General features: G+C 34.0%; 1 protein-coding gene across 5 annotated transcripts in view; it reads left to right on the top strand.

The window, feature by feature from the left end:
- Positions 1-26,941, top strand: part of SPOPL (speckle type BTB/POZ protein like) — a 62,369-nt gene extending 35,428 nt beyond the window's left edge. The window contains exons 2-12 of one of the 5 annotated variants that reach the window (XM_022569636.3): positions 5,316-5,455; positions 5,641-5,762; positions 6,148-6,299; positions 8,209-8,336; positions 10,052-10,147; positions 13,517-13,607; positions 13,775-13,830; positions 15,212-15,334; positions 18,570-18,712; positions 18,802-18,855; positions 22,602-26,941. In XM_022569636.3, the coding sequence (XP_022425344.1) occupies positions 5,378-5,455; positions 5,641-5,762; positions 6,148-6,299; positions 8,209-8,336; positions 10,052-10,147; positions 13,517-13,607; positions 13,775-13,830; positions 15,212-15,334; positions 18,570-18,712; positions 18,802-18,855; positions 22,602-22,746 (1,188 nt within the window). In that variant the 5' untranslated portion in view covers positions 5,316-5,377 and the 3' untranslated portion in view covers positions 22,747-26,941. Of the gene's footprint in view, positions 1-5,315; positions 5,456-5,640; positions 5,763-6,147; positions 6,300-8,208; positions 8,337-10,051; positions 10,148-13,516; positions 13,695-13,774; positions 13,831-15,211; positions 15,335-18,569; positions 18,713-18,801; positions 18,856-22,601 lie in introns of all 5 variants that reach the window. The other 4 variants (XM_022569635.3, XM_022569634.3, XM_022569638.3 and 1 more) reach the window with 4 other exon arrangements.
- The last annotated feature ends 215 nt before the right edge of the window (positions 26,942-27,156 follow it).

Genomic DNA, 27,156 nt, shown 5'->3' with positions numbered 1-27,156 from the left:
ATGTTGTGAGTTACACTTGAGCAAGGTAAAAACTCTTGTAGAGGCATTAAAGAACTTTTGTTTTTTACTCTAGATTCTTTAAACTTAAATTTTATTTATTTTATTAGTATTAAATTAGCATCTTCTTATAGAAAGTTAAGTATTAAAGATTATGATTAAAGTTTTCTTTGACTTACCATCTTTGACCCAATGTCTCTCAATGTCTACTACTTGAAAAGTCTCTCTCTCTCTCTCTCTCTCTCTCTCTCTCTCTGTCTCTCTGTCTCACACACACACACACACAAACACATTTTCTGTGGGCTAATGTAAGCATGTAAATAACTGATTTTCTACTTCTTTTAAAAATAATGACTTGTATCTCTGTTAATTAAAACATAATAACATACTTAGAAAATATAAACAAATAAAAATAAGCAAAAATCTCACCACCCAGAGGTAGCCTCTGTTAATACTTAGATATATATCTTAGCAGCATTATCAGTGCCAAAGTTCAACTCAGTGTGTCTGTGTGCCAGTCTGTTTTTCTTTATGCACCCATACTTGTTATAACTCTACAAGCATACTTCGTTTTATTGTGCTTCACTTTTTTGCGCTTCACAGATGCTGCACTCTTTACAAATTGAGGGTTTATGGCAACCCTGCATCAAACAAGTCTATTAGTGCCATTTTTTTCAACAGCATTTACTAATGTCATGTCTCTGTGTCACATTTTGGTAATTCTTAAAATAGTTCCAACTTTTTCATTTGTTATGGTGATCTGATCAGTGATATTTGATGTTACTATTGCAAAAAGATTATGATTCTCTGTAAGCTCAGGTGATGGTTACATTTTTAAGCAATAAAGTATCTTTTAATTAAGGTCTGTACCTTTTTTAGGCGTAATGCTATTGAACATTTAGTAGACTACAGCATGGTGTCAACATAACTTTTATATGCATTGGGAAACCAAAAATTTCATGTGACTCACTTTGTGATAGTCGCTTTACTGTGGTGGTCTGGAACCAAACCCTCAGTATCTTGAGCTATGCCTGTATGTGCTATTTAAAGTGAGGTCCTTTAAGGCATACTCTGTTTAATGTTTTACTTTAAACATATTTTGAATACTTTACCTGTCATTAAGAAAATTAAGTACATTCTTAATGGTTGCATAGTTCTGTGTATATAAATATATCACAAAAACATACTATGCTTATACTTAGTTATCTTTTCCCACAGTTGTGATATTTGTCCCAAGATGAATTTCTAGGATGAATCTGAGAAAAAAATTGCTTTTGATAGTAATTGTAAGATTGTCCTACAGAAAAGATTTGCCAGTAAAGTAATATCTGCTTCTATGCAGTTTTCCTGGCTATAGGAATTGACAGTTTAAAATAATCTTTGAAAAGAAATACTATAGGTGAAAAATGGTATGGATTCTTTTTTTTTTTTTTTCTCTTCAGTACGCGCGCCTCTCCCGTTGCAGAGCACAGGCTCCAGACGCGCAGGCTCAGCGGCCATGGCTCACGGGCCCAGCCGCTCCGTAACATGTGGGATCTTCCCGGACCGGGGCACGAACCCATGTCCCCTGCATCGGCAGACGGACTCTCAACCACTGCGCTACCACGGAAGCCCCATGGATTCTTTAATAACTGATTATAAAGGAGGTTAAACTCCACTCTCCCCCTTTTTAGCTATTCTCCTGCAAATTGCTTCTTCATCTCACTAACTTTTTCTGAATCTTTTTGAAATCATTCTTAGTTGACAGAAACCATATAATTAGTGTTATTTGATGTCCATGAGAAGCATCAGCATTTTTATACTTGTAAAATAGTAGTTTATTTATTAGCATCATTTCCTTTCCCTTTTGCCAGAAATTTCACCATAAAAAAAATGAGGAAGGGGCTTCCCTGGTGGCGCAGTGGTTGAGAGTCCGCCTGCCGATGCAGGGGACGCGGGTTCATGCCCTGGTCCAGGAAGATCCCACATGCCGCGGAGCGGCTGGGCCCGTGAGCCATGGCCGCTGAGCCTGCGCGTCCGGAGCCTGTGCTCCGCAATGGGAGAGGCCACAACAGTGAGAGGCCCGCGTACAGCAAAAAAAAAATGAGGGAGGTTATTAAAACAACTTTACAATTTATATACATTCCCATAAGAATGTATGAGAGTGCCTATCCTTAAACTCTCACCACTTTTTTTGGATTATCACTAGTGTCCTGGGTTAAAAAACGGCTCCTTAACTTAGTTTCAATTTATACTACTCTAATTATGAGTAAAATTCTTTTTCTATGAATTATTTGTATCCTTTACTTTTTCTTTCTGATTTTTAGGAATTCTTTATATATTAGGGAAATTACCCTTTTGTGTGCTATATGCATTGCAAATACTTTTCTTGGTTTGTTGTTTTCAAGGTTGGTTATTGTAGCTTATTTTATTAGCTTGCTTCAGAATCAGTGGCAAAAGTATTGACTAGGACAGGCTCTTTCACATATTTCTAATGGGTAAGTTGATAATCGTTGCCCTTTCGGTACATTTATTAATTGTGAATTTGCTTAAGAGAAATATCCAACTCGTGTTTCTGCTCCTATTTCCACCTTCAACCCAGTAGAAAACAGTGGTAGTTTTACTAGCCTGGGGCTAGCCAGGAAGACCATCAGCTTTGCTGCCAGATCAGGTGGACTTGATTCCGGGCTTGATTTGGGGCCAAGGAGGGAGTGGGAGGAACTTGGCTTTGTCAACTAAAAGTAGCAAACTTGGTTTGAAAGAAAGGGGACAGCCTGCAGCTTTGCTAACCAGGTAAAAAAAGTTAAGAATAAAAAGCCAAACAGATATCAGCAGCTATACAATATGGTGGAGATGGATATTGCAGTTAAGTCCTAGCAAGTTACTAAAAAGAAAACAACCACCCATAGAAAAACAAATGAGAATCCAGAGTTGCTACAGTGTATTGACTAACATGTCCAGCTTTCAGCCAAATATTATGAGATATGCAAAGAAACAGGAAACCGTAATACATATTCAGGGGAAAGAGCAGAAGCCACACATAAAACTATGTGTTGTACAATTCTGTTTACATGGAATTTCTAGATAAGGTGTAACTATGGAAAGCAGATGAGTGGTTCCCTAAATTTGGGAGTGGGAAGGACCTTTTGGGATGCTGGAAGTACTCTAAAACTGTACTGATGAGTGGACAACTGTATAAATTCACTAAAAATCATTGATCTGTACATTTAAAATGAGTGAATTTCATGATATGTAAATTATACCTCAGTAAAGCTGTTAAATATGGAGGGGGAACCAACATCTTTGATGGTGCTCTGGATCTCCCTGTTGTGAGTACCTGTTTGCTGTTCTGTTTTCAGACGTAAATAACCATTTGTGGTTTATAAAAGTAACTGAAGATAACAGCTGGAGGTACTTACAAGCAGTACCTCATTTTTATGTAGAAGTGAATAATTCTTGTTAAAGTGACAGTGTACAATGCTCTTAAATTGTGTATTCACTTTTCTTTGAGGCACTCTTCCTTCCTTCAACCATTTATCTCCTCTAGCTTACTTAAATAAGGGACATCCACTTTTCTTCACCTCTCCTTTAATGCTGATTGTGACTTTTAAGTGCTCCTCATAGAGTGTTCCCAATGTTATCATCCTGACTTTCTTGTCTGGCTACTTTGCTGATTGCCTAGTTGTGTCATGCTGCAAGTACATGATGTGACAGGAACTCTTGTATGTGAGGAACCTACATAAATACATTTGGGTGAGTATATTAGTATAGATGCCATTATTGAAAGGGGGAATTACTCAAACAATCCAATCATAAAGGAGTAGAAACATAATATAGTGCAGAATCTTTGTGCTACAGCCCTTTTCCCCTTAGACCTCTGTAGTAATTAATCCTGTTTTCTATATGTATTTAACAATGAGGAGAAAAATGGAGCCATCCTGATTTTTGTTCCTTTAATCAAACATGATACTTGTGATTTTTTTAAATCTTGGTGGTGGTTTCTTATTTTTATTGTTTATTTCTAGTACAGATTTTGAATGTGAGTCTTCATTTGTAGTTTGGCATTTTTTTATACCTTTTATATCTTTTTTGGGGTTTTTTTGCGGTACGTGGGCCTCTCACTGTTGTGGCCTCTCCTGCTGCAGAGCACAGGCTCCGGACACACAGGCTCAGCAGCCATGGCTCACAGGCCTAGCCGCTCCGCGGCATGTGGGATCTTCCCGGACCGGGGCACGAACCCGTGTCCCCTGCATCAGCAGGCAGACTCTCAACCACTGCACCACCAGGGAAGCCCTCTTTTTGTTTTTATGTATCTTTCAGGAAGCTTTCTTCAGTCTTTGTTTTCTTATTTCATACTATTGTTTCATTGGTTGTAGACACAGAGCAGATATTTTCTTCTGCATTTTGAATGAAGTCCTTCCTTTTTTTTCCCTTAGTAGTTTCTTTTTATAGGACTCATGTGCTTTTCTTCACTCATTAATTATTCTTAAATGAAAACAGTGTTCTCCAGACTTGATTCCTTGTACTGGAATGTAATCTCAACACCGCCACCCATACCCCTGCAAAGTGCAATACTTACGTAGCTCTTCTGGATTTTGCCTCTTTTCTTTTATAGACTTTTCCAAGTTGCAAAGCACCATCTAGTCACTAATGTCCTGGCCAGGTTATGATGATTAATTATGTGTCCAAGTAGATGTAGTTCAAGAACAGCCAATTGGGAGGAAATTTTATGAGATGGTACATATTATCTGGTAGGGAACACTCTGATAGGGACAAAGTCTCATCTGAGAACCTGTGTGTCTGAGATAGAGGTAGATTTCTGTGGAATATAATTCTTCAGCATTGCCTGTTATGTCTCATTCTGTGTTTTTAGTTGGTCAGAACTTGGGGGTCTGAGAGACGAGTAATATTTGTAGTTTCCAGGGCTGTTCTAACTTCGTAGCCCTTTTGATTTTCATAAATATGTCAACGGAAAGGTGAAGGAAGGTGAATCAAATATTAATTGTTACAAGTTTCCACGTTATTTTGTGATTTTATGTTTTTGATCTTACTATTAAGCTATATGTTATTTTTTGATTTGTGACAGTTTTGGAAAGCATGCCTTTGTATAATAAAATCTGTAAGTATTAACTTCATTCAGATTTCAAGTGTTATATGGCATAAAGTTTTATGGTTTTATTTCTTAAAAATTAATTTTCATTAATTTAAATGAAATCCTCATGTTTCCTCATAATGTAATTTGAGAAAGTAATTGTTTTATGACTGTTTAAATACTTCTTCCCTCTTGATTCAGTTAGTTAAACTTTTTGATTAGTAAATTAAACTTCTTTTCTTTGTAGTAGTAAAGCACTCAACTGTGTGGGATATTGCTTAAATCTTAGAAGACTACAATAAAGTGGCAATGTCTCGGGAACCCACCCCACCTCTCTCTGGAGATATGTCTACTGGTCCTATAGCAGAAAGCTGGTGTTACACACAGGTACATGCTGTTAAAAATGCCTTCCTTTATGTCACTTACAAGTTGTGTAGTATTTTGAGAATATTGTGAAGCACTTTGGCATTGTTTCTAGAAGTGTTAGAAGAGTGGGTCAAAGAATGTTTAACATGTGACAGGTCAAGAGTGTAAAAGTCATCATTGTAAAAGTGCTTTTCTGAATGTTTTAGGTTAAAGTTGTAAAATTTTCCTACATGTGGACCATTAATAACTTCAGTTTTTGTCGAGAGGAAATGGGTGAAGTGTTAAAAAGTTCAACATTCTCATCTAGCCCCAGTGACAAAATGAAATGGTAAGATGTCTGTTTGTTTTGGGTATTTGTTTTTGATATGATCATCGGCTACTTTAAAATTTTGTTGTTACTGTTTCTGAATGGATATTTGTCTAATTTTATATTAGATTTATAATAAGTTCCTAATAGTATAGAGAATTGTAAAGAACTGTGAGGATATTGACAAGAGTGCTGTTCTATTATTAAGATTTAACATAAAAAAAAGAAATAAGATAAACTTACTTTGTAAAATATATATATATATATAAGTGGATAATTGAAGACACTTCTAAATTAAAACCAGTTCTCTTAAAAAAAAAAAGATTTAACAAATGATTTCAGTATCTTCTCTCTTGAATGTTTAAAGTATTATTTTCCTCCTTGTGAGCCTATTGTTTTATTTTAGGTGCCTGAGGGTAAATCCAAAGGGATTAGATGATGAAAGTAAAGACTACTTGTCCTTATATTTGCTTTTAGTCAGCTGTCCAAAAAGTGAAGTTCGAGCAAAATTCAAATTTTCCCTTCTGAACGCTAAAAGGGAAGAAACAAAAGCAATGGGTAAGTGATTTCCAAACTGACTTGAAGAAGTCTCTGTGTAACTATGTACTGTGACTTCCGCACTTTTACTTAGAAAAACTTAAGATTTTTTTCCCTAAAACTAAAATCTGCTTAACCCAAAACATTTCATTTTGACTGTTAATTTTAAATGCCAGTGTACAGTTACAGTTGTTTTACTAAGTCTTAGACTTCCTAAGACATGTAAAATTAGTTTTAAATCATATTAAAATTAAAATTTTTTATGCCCTAAAATGACATTCACTTTTCACTTGTAAAAACAGCTACTGTTAGGGCAAGATGCCTGGTTCAATGCCTGTCATATATAATAGGTGTTCAGGAAACATTTCTTTTTCTTCCTTGCCATTTTTGCCAGATAATAAAATCTGAAGAACAATGTGAAAGGAGTTCGAATGTCCTGATATTTTGTCACTAGAATTTTTTTGAGCAGTGGGCTGAACACTGACTGAAAGGAAATCAGTTTTTCTTAGTCTCAGGACCTGTTAAATTCAGTTCAAGCTTCTGAATTATAGCCAGCTGAAACCATGTAGCCTGGCACTTCATAACAGAAGATCATTGTAGGAAATGTACAGTGTGCACAGTAGGAAAATATATCATGAACTGCTGCATTAAATTTGAAGTGATTTCTGGAAGTGAATAACAAAAATCAAGTACTAACCTCACTACAAAAAACCCTCCAAATACACACATTAATAATATATTTTGTTGCTAAGGTAATACATAGTTTCACATGTGTTTTCACATTGTCTGACATTTAAGACAGGCGAGTGTCTTAGTTCAGGCTGCTATAACAAAGTAACATAGACTGGGTGGCCTACAAACAACAGACATTTATTTCTCACAAATCTGGAGACTGGGAATCCAAGATCAGGGTGCCAGCATAGTCAGATTCTAGTCCAACTGTTCTACTTATAGACTGCCAGTGTTTCACTGTGTCTTCACATGATGGAAAGGGCTAGGAAGCACTAATCCTTACATTCATGAGGGTATCTACCCTCATGACCTCATCTAATCCCACTCACTGGGCTCTTAATACCATCACTTTGGGGATAGGGTTTCAACATGAAACTTTTGAGGGGATACAAACGTTCAGTCCTTAACATGGAGTATCTCAGTTAAATTTATTACTGGTTTTCTACCTTCAGCTTGTATAACAGATAATGAATACTTTCTGTAAAGGACCTTGTTTATTTCATAGTATACAGTTGTTAATAAGTATGTTAGGCATTTGAAACATTTACTTCAGACATTTATTAAATCTTTTACTAATCATACTAAGACCATCTTCTGGACTTTTATGAAAATTGTTTTTAGAGGTGATGGGACTATGTCTGAAGACCTAGAAATGATAGGGGACTTTATTTAGCTTTTTTACCAGTTAATGGATTTTTCTCTAGTTAATGCAACTTAAATCAGTGGGATGGTTATCCCAGGAAAGCTTACAGGATGCCCTGGTGATATAGAGCATCCATTTTTAAAGGGAGAAACAAGAAATGAGAGGTATGTTTCTAAGTTGATTCTGATATTAGATGATGAATAGTATGCCTATGCCAATGTATTTTAATCCTACTTCATTGTTAAAGGGCTTAGATTGTTTGAAAGATCTCTTCCTTCTCCTTGACATTTGATCAGGCTTTTCATCTACTTAGATATCTAGGAATCTGAAAGTGAGCTCATTGATAATGGCCAGAATTTTTGGTAGGCTGTGAAATGATCTGGTTCTACCTAATGTAACTCTTTTGACATTTTACCTATGAACACACATATCTGTAATTTTTATGATGGATGTATTGGCCCAGTCCTATTTTTCACATTCATTTAACTGTGTTATCATTAACAGAATGTTTCTTGGATACTTGTTTATTTAAACTTTTATTCTGTTTTCCACCAGAAAGCCAAAGAGCATATCGATTTGTACAAGGGAAAGACTGGGGTTTTAAAAAATTCATTCGAAGGGATTTTTTGCTTGATGAAGCTAATGGTCTTTTACCAGATGACAAGCTTACATTATTTTGTGAGGTGGGTACATTTTTTATTCAAGGAACTCACTGTTTGGCTATATTTAGTGATGAAGCAAAAATATACACTAAGTAACTGGTGTAATTGGTAATATTTTATACGTAAATATTTAACCATGTAAAGGCTGACTGGATTTTCTTAGAAATCAATGTAGTAGCCCAGTCTGAAAAAATTCTGTCATGTCTTTAAGCTATAAATTGTATATACAGTTATACTACCACATACTAAATACTTCTTCCTCATAGGAAGACTATGGATGTGTATAGCTTCATATCAAGATTTCTGAATATCTTCTTCATTCTGAATAATTCTAAATAGATGGTCAGTATTTTCTGTCATATTCAGATTGATGATATTAAACATTATTACTAGTTTATCAGTTTGAATCCATACTTGAATGGAAGTGAAAGTGCCTGAAAAAAGGCTGGGAAGCTTTTTGTTCATTCAAGCAGTTAGATTCATTTATTCAAATAGATGTTAGCATTATAAGCAAAAGCATCTCAAAATTTTTAAGATATACCTATGTCTGTTGACAGACTTATAAGATATAATCATATGCATGAAATGTCATCTTTTGAAACTTACCAGCATTGCCCCTTCTAATAATTTACACTTATGATTTGTCTTAATTTGAGGCTTGAACTTGGTTCTGTCATTGTTATTACGTAGCTTTATCTATATGAATTGTTGAGATGATCAGGTAACCTCAGCATTAAATATATTTCAGTAGGTTATTGTAGACAGATGAGTGTCTTGGAAGCACAATAACTTCCTTAACTGCTACTAAGGTAGCTTTACTCTTTTTATAGAAAATGTGTAAAATTTCTTGGCAAGATTTACAAACTAATTATATATTATACTGTGTCAGAAGAATAATTGAAATATGGCCCCAGAGACTACATAGTGCAAATATAGTGCATCTTATTTTCACTTAGACAAGTTAAATGAACTGTATGATGAATTTGTTATGAATACAATTAGTTGGTTGATAAAGCACATACCGCAAGTGTCTTGAGCAAAGCTTATCATTAAATAATTTGATAAAAATATATACTAAAGCATTTGTTGCCAATAGATAAGATGCTCTAAGTAGTATTTTAAATAATTGTAGGTTATGTTATTTAAGCATTCTTTTATTTATTTATTTATTTAAGCATTCTTAACGTAGAATCTTTTCATAATTTTAGCAGTTATCTTAAATTTCAGCATGTTAATTTTTTTTAATCACATAATCTTAGAATTTAAAGGATCTTAAAGGTTGTGTAATCCAGTTAAGAAAAAAAACTACTGCAGCTAAGTCTTTTTGTGAATAAACATTTTAAGAAAATATTTCTTTTTTTAGAATTGAAATATTGTTTACTAAGTATATTTCCCTAAGTATATTTTATTGGAACCTAGACAACCAAAAAGTTCAGAATGAAGGCTGAAATTAAGATCTTTTTCTGATACAAGTTTTTGAAGTATACTTTTTATTCACATGCTAAATTATACAAGCTAGTGACCTCCTAAAAATCAAACCCACCATGACATATATTTTAAGTTGACATTGATCAAATTCAGTTTTGGATACTGTAATACATACCTTTACTGATGTAGACCTTTATACCCTGGGCACTGTATTTAACATAGGTGGGCAAAAAGTGCTTTGAACAAACATTCCTTGTGCCCTTTCCCTCTTTCTTCTGTACCTCTCACTGATGCCCTTCCTTCTACAGCATCTCCAGCACTGCTTGCAGAAGAGGAGGAAGCATTGCACTGGCCTACCTAAAGAACTGCCTCCTCCCCTCCCCTGCAAGTGGTGCTGTAGACAGGTAAGGCAGTCTGGTGCTACCCTTTGGTGCAAGACATAAATAATCTTGCAAGTTCCATACTATGAGTCAAATAGCCAGAGGTAGAAATTTCTGGCAGTGTAAACAGTTCTGCCCCTTCTCTCCCAAAGTGATGCAGAAAACAGGAATTGAGGAATAAGTAGGAAAAATAGAAAATTGGTTAAATTGCTTTATCTTTTGGAATCCAGCAGATTTTAAATAATCTTATGGTCCAAAGACCCATGCTATTCTATGGTATACAGAAGACTATATATACAGGTAGAATATATGTAATGAATTGTTCATAAAATTAAATTAATTCATTTAGAAGGACTTTTTTTCCACTCCTATTTTTCTGTTGCTAAGTTAACCTTTCTATTTTAAAATACTTTTGATAGTGGATGGAAGTTGGGTTTTATTCTCTAAAAATGACAAAATGGAAAACTGACAACCCGATTTCTGTCATCTGCATTCTACAAAAGGATACCTGTCTATGAAAGCCAGAAAGTCTAATACCCAGTATTCTAGAAGATGATATGAAATTGGACTACTAAAAGTTTCTCACTTTGGAGCCAGTGTAAGGGATGGTTAGGTAGTTGATTAGAGTGGCAAAATTTGTAGTACTATGCACCTTTGGATATTCCTAGCTAGCCTTCAGAATTAGTTTAGAGAATTGAGAGTTTTAAAAATAGGAACCAGTAGTCCCAGATTTCCAGGGAAGTCACAGCTGATTAGAACCTGCACATGTTCATCTTTAGTCTAAATTATATTCTCAGAGTTGATCCAAAAGCAAATTTGAAAAAGAGCTGTCAAATGAGTTTGAGGTTTTACGTTGTCAGTTTTGAGTATTGTGCATTTGCTGTTTTATTTTGAAAGAACAACAGTTTAAACTCAGGAAAGAATCTCAGCCTTTCTTCTGAATTTTTTACTCTAGCTTCCATTCAGTAAGAATGTTCATTACCTATATTTGAATATGTACTAGAAAAAATGAAAATTTTACCAATTTCTTAATTATAGGTATCAAAGAAAATAATCATCAGAATTCATTGCATATCAGTTTTAATTAGATCATTAATTTCTGCTCTATAAATAGTCCCTTGAATACTCTTCAGAATATGAAATGTTAATTATGTCTTACTTAAAATCTGTGGTTGCTGTGATAATAGTATGTGGATGTGTATGCCAATAATATAAATTCTTCTGAATTGTGATTTTATATATACAAAGTACAAATATATCATCATCAGTATCTATGCCCGATAATAATGGCTTTATTTTTTGATCCTTTTTTCCTTCTGTCACCTGATTTTTGTAAAATTTTTACATTAAATATATTGTTTTGAATTAAGATAATTAGACAATAAGTAGAATTTAAGAAATCCTTTCCTAAATTTAAATAATATGGTCACACTTTCATGACTCCACTGCATACTTTATGCAAGTAATTGAACTGTTCAGTTTAATCCAGTTTCTGCTCTCTAGAAATTTCAAGAGCAGTGCTGATATGAACAAGTAAACACTGTCTTTGTGATCCTAACTAAACCCTGAATATTAATACCAACATTTTTCATTTATGTATCGTTAAGTTATAATGTATGGTGTACCAGAGCAATAAGGTAAGGATTAGTGAAGCTTTTTTTTTCTGTTTTGTAGTTTGTAGAATTTTAGAAACAATTTGAATAATTAAAACCTTAGTAGAAGAATCTTTATTCATGAACTTATTTATGTGCACAATGTCTTGGCTCCTATATTTAGAAGAACATCTCAGAAGATTGTTGTGATAAATCCTTTCAGAACCATAATTGCATTAACGTACTACTAATTTCTTTAAAAATTCAAAGAAATACTGTCTAGTACAAAGAATGCTATAAAAAGGGATGTAGGTCTAGTCTTCCTCTGATACTGACTAGCAGTGGATTTAGGACACATTAGTTACCTTCTCTGGATCTCACTTTTTCAAATTTTTTTTAAAAAATGAGGCGGTTGGATTAGATGATTTCTATGATGTGTGATTCCAAAAGGTTAATAAAAGCGGACAAACAAAATGGTTAATAAAAATATCCTCAGAAAATAAAGTTTTCTTTAGAAGGCATCTATTCATTCATATGAGATAGATGTTATTACATCTGGGTGAGTGAGGACTAATGAGATTTAATATTCTTCTAACATTTTATATTGGACCATTATACTTTCTTAGCATGTTAGTAGTTTGGTCCAATTTATCCATTTTCAATTTACAATTCCTACATAGTTTACTGTATTTGTCCTTACATATGCTTACTTTTAATTAACAAAAGCCTTATGAAATATGTTTTTAAATGAACACAGTCATCTATTGCTGCATAACAAACAACCATAAAACTTAGTAACTTGAAATAGTAGGTAACTTATATAGCACTTTTTGTGAAAGATGGTTCATTTACTCTTGACACATTTGATTTACTAGTTGAGGTAGTATTTTCTTCAATTTATTAAATGTAATACGAAATTCCTAGTAATAGTATATTCCTTTTCCTAAAAAATTAGTGTGCCAAACTTTGTAGTGTTTTAAGACTTTATTCAGTATGTAGTCATCTGAGAAATAATTTAATCCATATATATTGGACTCCATATAAAAGCAATGTTGCAGTCATACCAAGTTTTATTTATTGATTATTTCACAGGTAAATAAAAGGTCTGCAAATCGAATTAAATTATATTTATATTGTTCTTACTGTTGATTTTTTTAAATAAAAGATTTCCATAAACATTAATAACTACATTGGTTTTGTGAGAATTCTTATACTTTAAAATTTAAATCAATATTACTAGATATTTAAATCAATTTGTTTAGAGTTGAAACATATAGGGACAGCACTTAAAATACTTCCCAAATTGCATATTGTAGTCTGTAGTTTTAAAAAACATTTTAAAATACTCTAAAAAGTCATAAGTGTGATGCTGTGTTTATTGAATGTATAATAAACTTTAAATGTTGATAGGTCTGTAGTGTGAGGAAGTAAAAATTAAAGAAATTTCTTTCTCCTCACAAAAATACCTTCTCCTTGTTTGAATTTGGAATCATATTATGACCTTTTTCTTGTTGAGAAATACTTTTTGTGATTAATAGCCGAGCATTCCAAGGAATCATTAAGCCATTTATTTACATAAAATGTCGCTTTAAAATGATCTAGTTCTTTTCAGTTTTTTTCTATATTATTTCTCTCCTTTAAGTTGTGTCCTTAAATTCATTTCCCAAGTATTACCATTTTTGATCAGGAGTACATTGAATTTTCTACATGATTTTAATGATAAGTTTAAGTTTAGACTTAGTAGCTTATTATTGATATTAATTTATAAAAGTGTTTTTTCTTGCTGTCCCTTTTTTATTAGGTGAGTGTGGTCCAAGATTCAGTAAATATATCAGGACATACTAATACAAATACTTTAAAGGTGCCTGAATGTCGACTAGCAGATGATTTAGGTAATCTCTGGGAAAACACAAGATTTACAGATTGCAGTTTTTTCGTGAGAGGACAAGAATTTAAAGCTCATAAATCTGTACTTGCAGGTACTTTCTACTTTTGGGTAATATAGTACCTTTCTTTCATAAATTTGTACATTAAATAATGATGCTTAATCTTGTTACAGCTCGATCCCCAGTTTTTAATGCAATGTTTGAACATGAAATGGAAGAAAGCAAAAAGGTAAACATGGTTTAAAGGGCTAATATTTGTACAAATGCAGAATAGTGGAATGTATATTTTAAAAGTAAAGGTGCATTTTCTTATTATGATTTTAGAAAGAAATAGAAGGATGGGGGGAAATATGTTCTATCATACAAAAATAAATGTAGCTTACTGTGGGTGAATATTCCACATAACAGCTATTTCAGCACCCTTCTGGTAGCAAAATAAGTGGGTAGTTGTTATCCAAAAGGCTAGCTGTCCAAAAGGACTGTACTGGTCCATAACTATTTGAGAGTTCTCCAGTTAAGAGGTATATTCCTTCTTTCTAGACTTTGAGTTGATTTTGGAACTTGTTTTCTAGAACAAAGACAATTCCTACATTCTTTTTACCACTATAATAAGAGGATATTTATTGGATTTAATAAAGGACATAAAGGACATAAATAATGTCATTATTAGTATGCATGAATTGTAATCAAGATATTACCTATTTGGTTTTCTCAGATATTTCTCTTTCACCTGTCATCTTGAAATGTAGTCAGATTAAAGACCAGAGGTTGATTTTTGCGGGTTGCATTACATGTAAGCCTTATTGCTCCAACTAGGCAACTCCTGAGTTTATTTATATGTCTCAGCTTTATTCTCCCTGCAGAACTAGAAGCTGCAACGAAGTAGCTTCTTTCTTTCCTTTGATTATTGGTCTGGGCAGGTAGTATGATCAGTCTTCTGATCAATGATGTCAAATGTTATTGTCATCAAAGTGTCAGAAAAGTTTGGTATTGTTTAGTGTTAACTATTTAGCTTCATTGATCTCAGGAGAGAAACCGAATACAGAGATACAGGAGTAAAAAAGCAACTGGTCCTCTTAGGACTTGAGTATGTCTCAAGTAAAGAGGTGAGGTGCCCGTAGATAATATTACATGCCGTTTTTGTAGGAGAGTTCTGAGGTAGTGGGCTCTGGTATGTTCTCAAATACCTGACCTTACCTTTGCTTAAAGCTGGGACTAGAACCAGTGGTTATTGGGTCTTAGGCATTGTATTACCACCTAATTCTTTTCAACAACAAAAAAAGTTAATAACCATCTTCTTCTAAGATAGAGGTCAGAAACTGAATTCAGGTGTATTTAGTTTGACCTTACAGGTTTTTTTGTTTCTGTTTGAACTCTTTTTAACTGAGAAGTTGGGGTTTATGTTCCTCCATGGGAGTGCTTGACTTGGTGTACTTCTCTTAGACCTGCCTGCTTCACTTTGCCCGCTTACTTAGCCTACTGAAGATTTACTCACCTCAATTTTAAAATACACTTTGGGGCTTTTAAGTTGCTGTCAGTTTTGCTTTGGTTCATTTGTGTATGTGTGTGTTCTTGAAATATAACTTTTTTGTTGTTGTTTTCAATACCAGAATCGAGTGGAAATAAATGATGTAGACCCTGAGGTTTTTAAAGAAATGATGAGATTCATTTACACAGGGAAAGCGCCAAATCTTGACAAAATGGCTGACAACTTGTTGGCAGCTGCAGACAAAGTAAGTAATTCGGTCTTAAAGAGCTGAAAAATGTCCTCAAGCTTGATGTATCTAGAAAACTATCATCAAATGAGAACCCCCAATAACTTGAAATATTGAACTAATTTATACTGTTTGTGGATGGCTCTTGAGAGTATTATGAAATAACACACAGTGGGATAATATAGAAATGAAATTTTTTTAAATCAATAAGACATAAAAATATCTTGAGCCAATTTACAGAAATGGCAGATTAACTGTAGACTCAACAGTTTTGAGTGTATCATTACCCTGTTTTATGAGAACACACACACAATAGCATATATAATCTATTGCAATTTTGAGATATTCTTAGTGTTAAGATACAGTGCATGACCTTTGTCTAAAAAAAGGAAAAAAATATTGGGTATTTTTTTCTAACTTAATCTTGTATTCATAGATTTCTTTTTTAATATAAGAGTATAGAGAAAAAACAATGTTAATTTTATAATGTTCTTTTATAATGGTGATTTCCTGAAGGTAGGGAAACTACAAAAATTTCAGGAAATCTCAAAGCCAGTAGTTCTCAATCCTCAAAGCACTAAAGCACTTTGGGAGCTTTCTCCAAAAGTATTAATGTCCATGCCACTTCTGTCTGTGTGTGTATGTAAGTTTGTGTGTGTATGTATATATGTATATGTATATATAGTGATAATTATACTCATTTTGAAAAATGTTACCATTGGGAGAAACTGGGCCAAGTGTATATTACTATCTCAATAAAAATTTAAATGTAAAAATGCCATTATAATAGAGTCAAAAATTTGAAATACATAGACATAAATCTGACAAAATATGTTCAAGACCTGTATGCTGAAAATTATAATATACTGCTAATAGAAATTAAGGTAGACCTCAATAAATGGAGAGAAAAAAACTTGTTCATGTACTAGAAATCTTAACATTGTTAAAATGTCAATTCTCCTTTGATTAGTAGAACCAACATGTCACTATCAAAATCCTAGCATGCTTTTGCAGGGGAAAAATTGACATGCTGATTTAAAAATTTTATATGCAAGTGCAAGGACCTGGAATAGTCAGATAACTTTGAAAAAGAAGATCAAAGTGGAGGAGTCATAAAGGTTCAGTATTTAGGACAGCATTGTATTGGTGACAAGATAGACAAATAACTCATTGAAGCAAAATATAGAGTACAGAAATAGACTCACATGTATGACTACTTAATTTTTGATAAAAGTGCAAAGATAGTTCAGTGGAGAAAGGATAGTCTTTTCAATAAATGGTGCTATAGGAGTTGGATAGCCTATGTCCAAACAGATAAACTGTGGTTGAACTCATTTGAAAAAACTTTGTATGCGAACTTCACATCATATACAAAAAGTAATGCAAAATAGATTATAAACCTAAATAGATTATAAACCTAAAATTATAAACTCCAAAAACATAATACATAAAATGAAAAATGATAAATTGGACTTCAATGAAATTTAAAACTTCTTTTCTTCAAAAGACATAGGAAAATAAAGACTAGCCGCAGACTGGGAGAACATATTTGCAAAGCATATATCTGATGAACAACTTTGGAGTTTGTTTCTGTTTTTTGTTTTGTTTTGTTTTTTAGCAAATTTTATTTTTATTTATTTATTTATTTATTTTTGGCTGTGTTGGGTCTTCGTTTCTATGCAAGGGCTTTCTCTAGTTGCGGTGAGTGGGGGCCACTCTTCGTCGCAGTACTCGGGCCTCTCACTGTCGCGTTCTCTCTTGTTGCGGAGCACAAGCTCCAGACACGCAGGTTCAGTAGTGTGGCTCACAGGCCTAGTTGCTCCACGGCATGTGGGACCTTCCCAGACCAGGGCTCGAACCTGTGTCCCCTGCATTGGCAGGCAGATTCTCAACCACTGCGCCACCAGGGAAGCCTCTGTTTTTTGTTTTGATGATGAACAACTTTTGTCCAGAATATAAATGATTAAGGACTTTTGTATTCAGACCGTATAAAGACCTCTCAAAACTCAATTATAAGTAAACAAAGTTATTTCTAAAAATAAAAATATTTGAACAGACACTTCCTAAAATAGTGTCAGTCAAGTATATCAAAAGATGCTCAAACACATTAGGGTAGTGTAAATTAAAACCACTGTGAGATACTTCTGTAACTGTATTATAATAACTAAAATTACAAAGACCATACCAAGTATGGTCAAGGATATGGAAAAATTAGGACTCTCATATACTGCTAATGGGAATGTAAAATGATACAACCACTTTGAAAGACCATGTGGCAATTTTTTTAAAGTTTTACACTTACCATATTATTCAGCGAGTTTACTTATAGGTTTCTGCTCAAGAGAAAAGAAAGCATATGCCCATACAGTGACTTGTATATGAATGTTTATAGCAGCTCTATTTGTAATGACTAAAAACTGGAAACACCCAAATGTTTGTCAATAGATCAGTGGAATACTACTGAGCAATAAAAAGCATAGAACTATTGATACATAGACAATAGCATGTATGAATCTCAAAATAATTATAATGCGTGGAAGCCAGACAAAAACAAATGCAAATTGTATGATTCCATTTATAGAAGACTTCAGAAAATGCAGACTGTAGCAGTAGAAAACACATCAGAGGTATTGCCTGGGGTGGGGTGAGGAAGAAGGGTTACAGAGAGATAGAAGGAAACTTTGGGGAGTAATGAATATGTCCACTCTCTTGATTTAATGATGGTTATATGGCTGTATAAACTTATCAAAGTGTATACTTTAAATACGTGCTATTTATTGTATGTCAATTTTACCTCAATAAATTGCCAAGGATGTTCTGATAACATATACTAAGTTTTTAATGGTTATGAATATGATTTGTTTAGCTTTATAATTTATTTTTCAGAATTAAGTAGTGACAACATGCAGTGTACTGACTGGTGTTTAAAATAGTAGAAAAGAGAAATATACTCATTAAGAGTATTGAGTAATAAGGGGTTTTTAAAGAATAAAACCCTACTTTAAAAATATCCTGTATCTTGCACTTATGCAAATAGAAATTTCTTAAGAAAAATTAGTCTTTCTCTTGAATGCATTAATTCATACTTTCTTTATATTTAAAGTAATTTAAAGACTTTTAAAGTACCCTCAGTTCAATGTGTAATGAACTTAATGTAATGGCTTAAACTTCATTTTCTAAGTTACAAATATCGTGTATTTAAAAACTTGCTAGTTTGAGTAAATGTTTAATGTTATGTTTTCCTTTTGGATAGTATGCACTGGAACGGCTGAAGGTCATGTGTGAAGAAGCTTTGTGTAGTAACCTCTCAGTAGAAAATGTTGCTGATACCCTTGTCCTTGCAGATTTGCACAGTGCGGAACAGTTGAAAGCACAAGCCATAGACTTTATTAATAGGTAAGCTATGCTTGTATTTCAGTGGACATGACACCTTCAACAATTCTTCACAGGCCTTTTTCTTAAGTGTTTTTAAATCTTCAATGCAGGTGCAGTGTACTTCGACAGCTTGGGTGTAAAGATGGGAAAAACTGGAACAGCAAGTAAGATGACATCAGTTTCTGACTTAAAGTTGATCTGCATACGTGAAATTAAGTGTTTGCATAGCCTTTTGTTCATCTACAATAAGTATGAATCCAGATATTAGTTATATGAAGCAAACTGCCAGTTTAAAAAATAGTAATTTGACTACTTAGTGGATTCTTGAGGCTATGCTCTGTTGTAGATCAGCTTCTAATGTGAATTGGGATGGACACTCTAATGTCTTAAGCACGTATGTTCATGTAGTATATAGCTGAGTCCAGGTATTTCAGTGGCTGGAGATCCTGCCTTTGCCCCTTCAGAAAGCATTTCTAAAAATGTGGGAAATATTTATTTTATCCTATGAGGAAGTGTACCCTCCATATTTGCCTAGAAACTCTTGACATTTGAATGCTAACCCACTGCTTCTTAAGGTAGCCAGATAACTTGCATCACATGCTATATTAGGCTAACTGCCTACCATTCCAGAAATAGTAGCAATTTGATCTTTCCTTGCCCTGGTTAGATTATAATGAGCAGGGTAGTTGTGACATCTTTCTAAGCCTGGATCTTCAGAATATGATGTAACTAGTAGAATTTATTATTCCCTTCTTTTTTCTTCTTCACTCATTTTATTTATTTATTTATGGCTGAGTTGGGTCTTTGTTGGTATTGCTGTGCGCGGGCTTTCTCAAGTTGCAGCAAGCGGGGGCTACTCTTCATTGCGGTGCGCGGGCTTCTCATTGCGGTGGCCTCTCTTGTTGAGGAGCACGGGCTCTAGGTGCGCAGGCTTCAGTAGTTGTGGCTCGTGGTCTGTAGAGCGCAGGCTCAGTAGTTGTGGCGCACGGGCTTAGTTGCTCCGCAGCATGTGGGATCTTCCTGGACAAGGGCTCGAACCCGTGTCTACTGCATTGGCAGGCGGATTCTTAACCACTGTGCCACCAGGGAAGCCCTTCACTCATTTTTAGAGTGACATTTTTACTCTTTGCAATTATTCAGTATCAGGAGTCAGGAGGTTGAAGAATTTGCGTATGCTTTTGATTATTTTTGCCTGTAAACCCTTAAACTCCATTTTTGCAATTTATCAAAAGTTGATACAAGAAAGTAAAAAAAGACAGCGTTAGAGACAAGAAAATGAATGTTTGATTTATGGCCCCTTGCTTTCATCTGTTTTGATAGATTTGAAGTTGGTTAACTGAATTCTTAACAGTTTGTGAATTCTGTTTTATGAAAGTAAAAATTAGTGGCTACTTTTAAGATATTGATTATTCTATATATTGGTCAGTGTGTGATAATACATTATCATGGTATGTATCCTAGAAAAAATCAAATGGCTGTTTTGTGATTCTTTGTACTTTGCCACTTTCAAGCTCTAGTTTTATTCTGTTAAGAAAATATTTTGCCTTGTATAGCTTTTTCAATGTCAAAAAATATAAGCTTATTTTATATCCCGTGTAGAAGCTGTATTGTATGTAGAGACCTTCAATAGCTATTTGTTGAATTAAATAAATGAAAATGTCAGGTAAATTAAGAAGTATCTGTGTGATTCTAAACGAGTTGAAATTATAAACATGACGACACACTGGTAATTGGATGTTAGGCAAATTTTTTTTTTAATTGTTATTAGCTGCTATTTAGTGAAGCAAACATTTGTGTAGCATCTATCGTGTCTCAAGCACCATGCTGGGGTCCTGCATGTAAAAACAATTATGGGGAAAAATCCTGTCCTTGAGAAATTGATCTAATGGCAGGAACACACCCATGAATATATCATTTTATTATAATATGGTAAGTAATGTGTTAAAGAAGGTTATGTGCAGGGCACTTGACTAAGGCTGGAGGTTTAGGGATGAAGATGACTGAGGCTTGTCTTAAAACAGGAATAGGAATTAGCAAACTAGGAAGGAAATAGCAAGCATTGCAGACAGCATAGCTTGAATCAAAGTATAGACGCATGAAGCAATAGTTGATCAATCATTTGATAGATATTTATGTTTATTATCCAGTAAATTCCCAAGGCACTGTGCTTACTTAGTACAAAGAATATAATGGCGAACATGACAGATGTTTTCCCTGCCTTCATGGAGTTCATGTTTTAGCAGGAGATGTATAAGAATTAAACAAGTAGTTGAAGTTAAGTGTAATAATAGGTAATGTAGAGCATACCCATCTGAGCATATAGCAAAGGGACCGAACCTAATCTAGGGGTCAGAGAAAGCCCTTTTGAAGAATTGTTGTATAAATAAAGACCTGAAGAAGAAGAGTGAAGAGGTGGGAAAGTATATCCCGAAAAAGACATTCAGGTGTGCAAAGTTTTGGTGATAAGAAAGAACAGTATGGAGGGTGGGGCATGAGAAGCTGGAGGAAGAAAGCAAAGATCAGATCATGGAAGGCCTTTTAGACATTATTCGAACAGGAATGGGCATACAGTAAAAGGTTTTAACCTGAGTAGGATGTGATCAGGTGTGTGTTTTTAGCAATGTCTCCACATGCATGGTTGTGGGGAGGTTGAGTTGGTGGTGGTAGTTGAGGAGCAAGGTTATATATAGGTAGGCCAGTTGGAAAGTTATTGGAGTGTTTCAGGCAAAAGATGAGGGCAAAATTAGACTTGACTGGCGACAGTGTGGCCAGAGGGACATAAAAGGATAGAATATTTTGAATGGACAATCTATAATACTTGGATATTATTTGGATGGAGGGTAGTTACAAAGGAGAGAAGACAGGAGACAAGGAAGGATAACTAGATTTTTTGCTTGGGTAATTGTATTTACTCAGAGCATGTTGTACATCAGGTACAGTAAACAGTTCAGTATTATTATACAAAGTGCCAGAGCATGAAAGTGGGAGGTAGAAAGCTAGGGGGAAGAACTAGGGAACTTTCTCTTTCTAAAGAACTTGGGTACTGGCAATGGAGAAGAGTAGAAGAGGATGTGTTCATGTTAGTGTTTATGTTACTAAGGCAGCATGGAAGCTGGTTTGAGAGGAGCAAGATAGGAGAGTAGAAGACAAATTAGGAGACTCCCATAATAATTCAAATGTGAGATGATGTGGGCCTTAACTAGGGATTCAGGATACCTTTGGGAATTAAAATAGGGCTTTGATGACTGATTGGAAAGGATGGCATCTAGGGTGACTTCCAAATTTCTGACTTGAATCACTGGGTGATGGTGGAAGCATTAGCTGATGGGAAATGAGAGAGGAAGAATTTGGGCCTTGGGAGAAACGTGTTGAGTTCCCTTCCGACAGTGCCAAATTTATGGGTCTCCAGGCACATCCAAGGAAAGAGAACAAGTGGTTGGGAACAACCTTTGTGGGGAGGCCTAGGACTTAGCAAATCATTATTTATCATCACTGAATATGATAGTTAAAATTGTGAATAGTGGATGAGATAAGTAAAGAACGTTAAGGGAGAAGAGTCGAGGGCAAAACTTAGAACTCTAAAGAAAACCTGCACGTAAGAGCCAGGGAAAAGAGCTCTTGAAAGAGCGGGTATAGAAATGGTAACAGTGGGAGTAGAACTATGCAGACAAGTGTCACACACTTCCAAGAGTAGAATTTCCAGAAAAATTGAGTAGTTTCATTTACAAAAGAAAATACCAGTAAGGTAAAGATGATATTTTAATGAATTCAAATGGTTTGAATACATAGAGAGGCAAACAGAATGTTCCAGAACATTTTGAAATCTGTAAATTAAAAAAAAAAATTGACAGTGCAACAGTGCATTTTGAAAAGTACTCTTTAGTAAACATCTCTTAATTTTATTTTTCAGCCAAGCAACAGACATAATGGAAACATCTGGGTGGAAGTCCATGATTCAGTCTCACCCACATTTGGTAGCAGAAGCCTTCCGAGCACTAGCATCTGCACAGTGTCCACAGTTTGGTATTCCACGAAAACGGCTAAAACAGTCTTGAAATCTTCCATGAACTGTAGAAAAATGGAACTGACTTTTACTCCTCCAGGTCCAGAAGGATTCTAATACACAAACCATAAGCAAGAGCTGTTTCTGTTGTCTTGTCCACAGAACAGAAGCTGAGAAAGCATATTGCTTGAATTTCAGGTGGATAATTTATGGTTTATTCTTCAGCTTTAAATTAGACTGATTATACTCTAATTCACTTCAAGGCCTTAAATTATCTTCAGTGACTTCTCTTGTTCATATATATACTTTAATTTTTTTATTGTGCCTTGTCATTGTGACCAAGGCTATGCAGGATTGCACTAGCTCCATAATGCAGTAATATTGATAACTGAAGATAATAAGTTTCAAAAGGATCTTCCATTAGTTTGAGAAAGGCAAATGAAATTATAGGGTTTGTCCTATGCTATCTCAAAGTTTAAAACTAGGCTTTCCTTAAAAAAGCACTTCTATTGGAGATTACTGGTAACGTCTCCAGTCTAAGTTCTATAAATACAGGAGAACCTGCTTACCTTCAAGGTAAGTTATGGCAATACACTGCTTCAATTCTAATTTATTTTTCATTTCAGGGGGCAAATATGCAATGAGTTGGCCCAAATTTTTAGTGAAATTTGTAGTGTTTGTATGTTATCTGTCCAACAAACTAAGAGAAGCATAACAAACCTTTGCTTGTGTTTCTTTGTGAGTTTATCCAAGTTTACAATGATTGAGAACTGATTGAGGTTAAGATTTCAATAAGAAGAAAGCATGTTTTGTGCTGAATTAATTTTTTTTTAATTTATAGTGACCTACATTTATATGAAGAATTCTGTACATGTTAAAAGTAAGGATGACCAAATGTAAATTTAATGAGTGGGCCAATTAAGAAGATATATATGCACTTTTAATGTGTAACTTTTTTATACTGAATGGTACTTTTTTTTTTTTTTTTTGCTTTTGAGAGAATTGATAAGGTATAATTAATTGTCTTAACTTTTGAAAGAAATTTTAAGACAGATGGAGGCAACTGGGATGTTTGTGATAATAGATAAGGAAGATATTCTCGATTATAGTTAAATAGGTTTGACTTCCAGATATTCATTATTGAATTCACGCCTGTTGATCACGCTTTGGAGAAGGCACCTGACAGTAAATGAATCCTGAACAGCCTACTCTCCTTCTAAAAGCAATGAACTGCTATTATTTGCAGACTAAAGGAGAGAACCCTTAGAAATATGTCAGGCTACACTCTGAAACCTTTTTTCCTCCCTAGCTTTCTCCTTTCTGTCTCAGTTACTGTACCAACATTGTGGATGATAGTGAAATTCTGCATAATGTGAACAGGATAAACTATTTATAAACTGCTTTTCACGGGCCAGTTCTTTATTATAAATGAATTTTAGCTTTAAACACATACACATCTTCAGTTTTTGATAGCTCTGTTTACAACAGAAGTCTGTTCTGGTGCATTGTCCTGGTGAAGCAGGAGCAATCAGTGTCAAGTCACTGCATCTGATTTCCTGTGACAGTGGCAGTATGCTTCTTAGGCAAGATTTACATTTGACCACAAGGGAAAAATTTTTTTCACTGGAAAAAAAAATGCATATACCTATATATTTACATATATAACTTTATTCTCCAGATTAAAATTTGTATAATTCGTTTATTTAGTTTTTGAATTTAGGATAAAAAGAAAAAGATTGAAGCATGAAGTTTTAAAATAGATTTTATTTTTGTTATCTGTCTGTTAGGTATTTACCGAAGCAATCCTAATATACCAAGAGTGATTCATATTTACATTGAACAAACACTGTCAAATAACCATTTGTTATCCACATCAAACTGGAGTTCAAAAAGATCATATTTTCAGATATCTTCATTTCTTCCTGTGTAGCTTGAGTCTTTGTTGTGTTAACCTAAATTTGAAATTGGAAGACTCCCTTCGGATAGAAGAAAGATTCTTACATATGAATGGATTCCATCCTATGTAAGAGTATTATAGGGAGAAAAATTCGCTTCCTTAATTTCACCATAAGATTGAGCCCTTTAAATTTAAAATGTGCAACTTAAAAAAGAAACCACACACACATACATATACACTTTAAGAATCTGAGATTTTGCCAGGGTCTTAGAAGAAAACAAAAATTCATCCCTCAGGCCCTAGAATTTTGTTGTCATATATTAAAAAAATACTGGTGTATTCATTTATGTCAGATGCACACAGGCGCATTCTGAATTAATTCACTGCTTGGATCTACATTTCTAACCATAGTGACTCCAGTGATAACACCTATTATAATGAACATTTCAGCTTACCCTTACTTACATACTTACTTTAGTGTTTGTTGCAAATCTGAAGGGTTTTATTATAAAGATTTTTTTTTTTTTAGTTTGGTAGCACATTTTGTACCAAAAACGTCCAACACTGTGCTGTAAGAATATCCACATTTGTAGAAATGTCCACTTTTCAGATAATATAATTCCTACCATTATACTAACAGAATCATATGGTAGTTGATTTATTTTTTTTATTTATTATGTATATTTTTGGTATTGTGGGTTCTTGAGACAATGATACAAAACTGTTAATGTATTCTGACGTGAGTGCTCTAATAGCTTTTTTTTTTTTTCATTTTGAAACTACAGACATTGTTTTCGGTAGGCACAGATTTTGTCCTGAGCAGTGTTGCCTTTTGAACTAAAGCCTGCTCCTGTTGCCCTTTTGTCACCTAAACAGAGCTTTTTCTTAGAAAAGTAGTAACTGGTCTTAAATGTTCCATATTATAAAAGTAACTATTGGAGAACTGTTCTTTAGATTGAGATACAGAAACACTGTATTTGTGCCTTTTTCATTTTTTAATATTAATGTGTATCGGTATTTGGAGCACAAATATGAAGGTGCCATAACATTATGGCCTGCCATTGTTACCTCCTTGAATACTCATGTGTCATTGTCTTGAAATAGTAATTGGAGATTCTTGCATGTATTCCGTGGTCATTTGGGCATGTGTGTGTGCGTGTGTGCACGCGTGTGTGTGTGTACATGTACTTGTATTTGCTTGGACTTGTGTGTGCTATGTTCAAAAGAGTGAATTTCTGAAAATAGAACTCAGTTAAATGTTGAAAGTTTAGGTTAGTTGAAATGTATTCCATTTAAATGTGCTTTGAGGGGACAATTGAGAGGAAATTATAATTCTCAAAAATGTGACCAATTTACTGCATGATGAAATGTGAAAACAGTGCCTTTTAAGGACATCAATTTTAAAATTAAGTTTTAAAATATTAACAAAGATCTCTTAAAAAGTTGTCATGAACATTATTGGTTTATTTTTAAACGAGACCTAAGTTAGAGCTTAAATTGCCAAAAGTATAGTTATTAATTTATTTACCCATTTGTTTTGTGCATAAATTTAAAACCTAAGCAGAATTGTTTATAAAATTGTGGATCATAGATGCTACCCAGTGTTACTAAAATAGAACACTAGGGACTTTAGTAAGTTGTTTTGTTAAAATCCAACTCAAGCTTTTCTCAAAGCCAAGTCTACTTGAAGAGGTGAATTGCTCTGAGTTGGATGTTCATGCTCTTTGATGGATAAAATGAAAATATTCAATGTCTTCTTGCAAAACAACGTGGGTGGTTGGGTTTTAGTTTTTCAGATTATAAAGACAGCACTTTCAACACACAGAAGAGTATTTTGCAAACCTCTTTTATACAGATTATGAGCTCTAGTTTATTTAAGTGTTAAATGGAATGATGTAAATTTTAGGTCCAGTTGAACAAATATTGAGTGCCTACCATGCGAGACTTCTTCACTAGGAATGAAATCACCACACTGTGTCTTCTGTTTGCAGTATGTGGACTTCACGTTTGAAAAAGAATTCTTATATTTAAATCTTTCTCTGTTGTTAAGGGTTTATCCTTGTATACTGTAACCCAGTTAATTTTTGCATTCAGTTTTTTAGGATGAAGATATAACTTAAGTGAGTCCCATTTTTGGAAATAAAATTCTGCTGAAATTATTTAAAAATCAGTTCTGGGGCAAATTGATGTTCAAGATTCAAATATATAAAGACATTTTGAACTTTCCAGCCTCATTTTTAATCAGCTGATGTCAATGATGAGATACATACTTTTTGTATCTTGTTGCTGAAAATATTTTTTGCATTTCAGCACATTGAGTTAAAATAAAGTTGTTACTACTTATTCAGAATTAATTGGTTTATTTTGTGTTTATTTGAAAACCATGAATAATTCTTTTTCAGATTACTGTGATGCTTTACAAAAAGAGCCATGTATTTGATATGGTAACTTTTAGAATTATGCTTAGTAATTGTCTTTTCTACATAAGAAAGCTAGTGTTTTTTTGGAACCTACTAAAGACTTATTCCTTGACTCTGAGATGTTACATATATATGTACTTTAACA

This window comes from Delphinapterus leucas, chromosome 8 (assembly GCF_059928025.1).
Source record: "Delphinapterus leucas isolate spDelLeu-1000000601 "Yukka" chromosome 8, BTC_Dleu_Yukka2, whole genome shotgun sequence".
NCBI lineage: Eukaryota > Metazoa > Chordata > Mammalia > Artiodactyla > Monodontidae > Delphinapterus > Delphinapterus leucas.
This window is presented reverse-complemented; position numbering and strand designations above follow the sequence as displayed.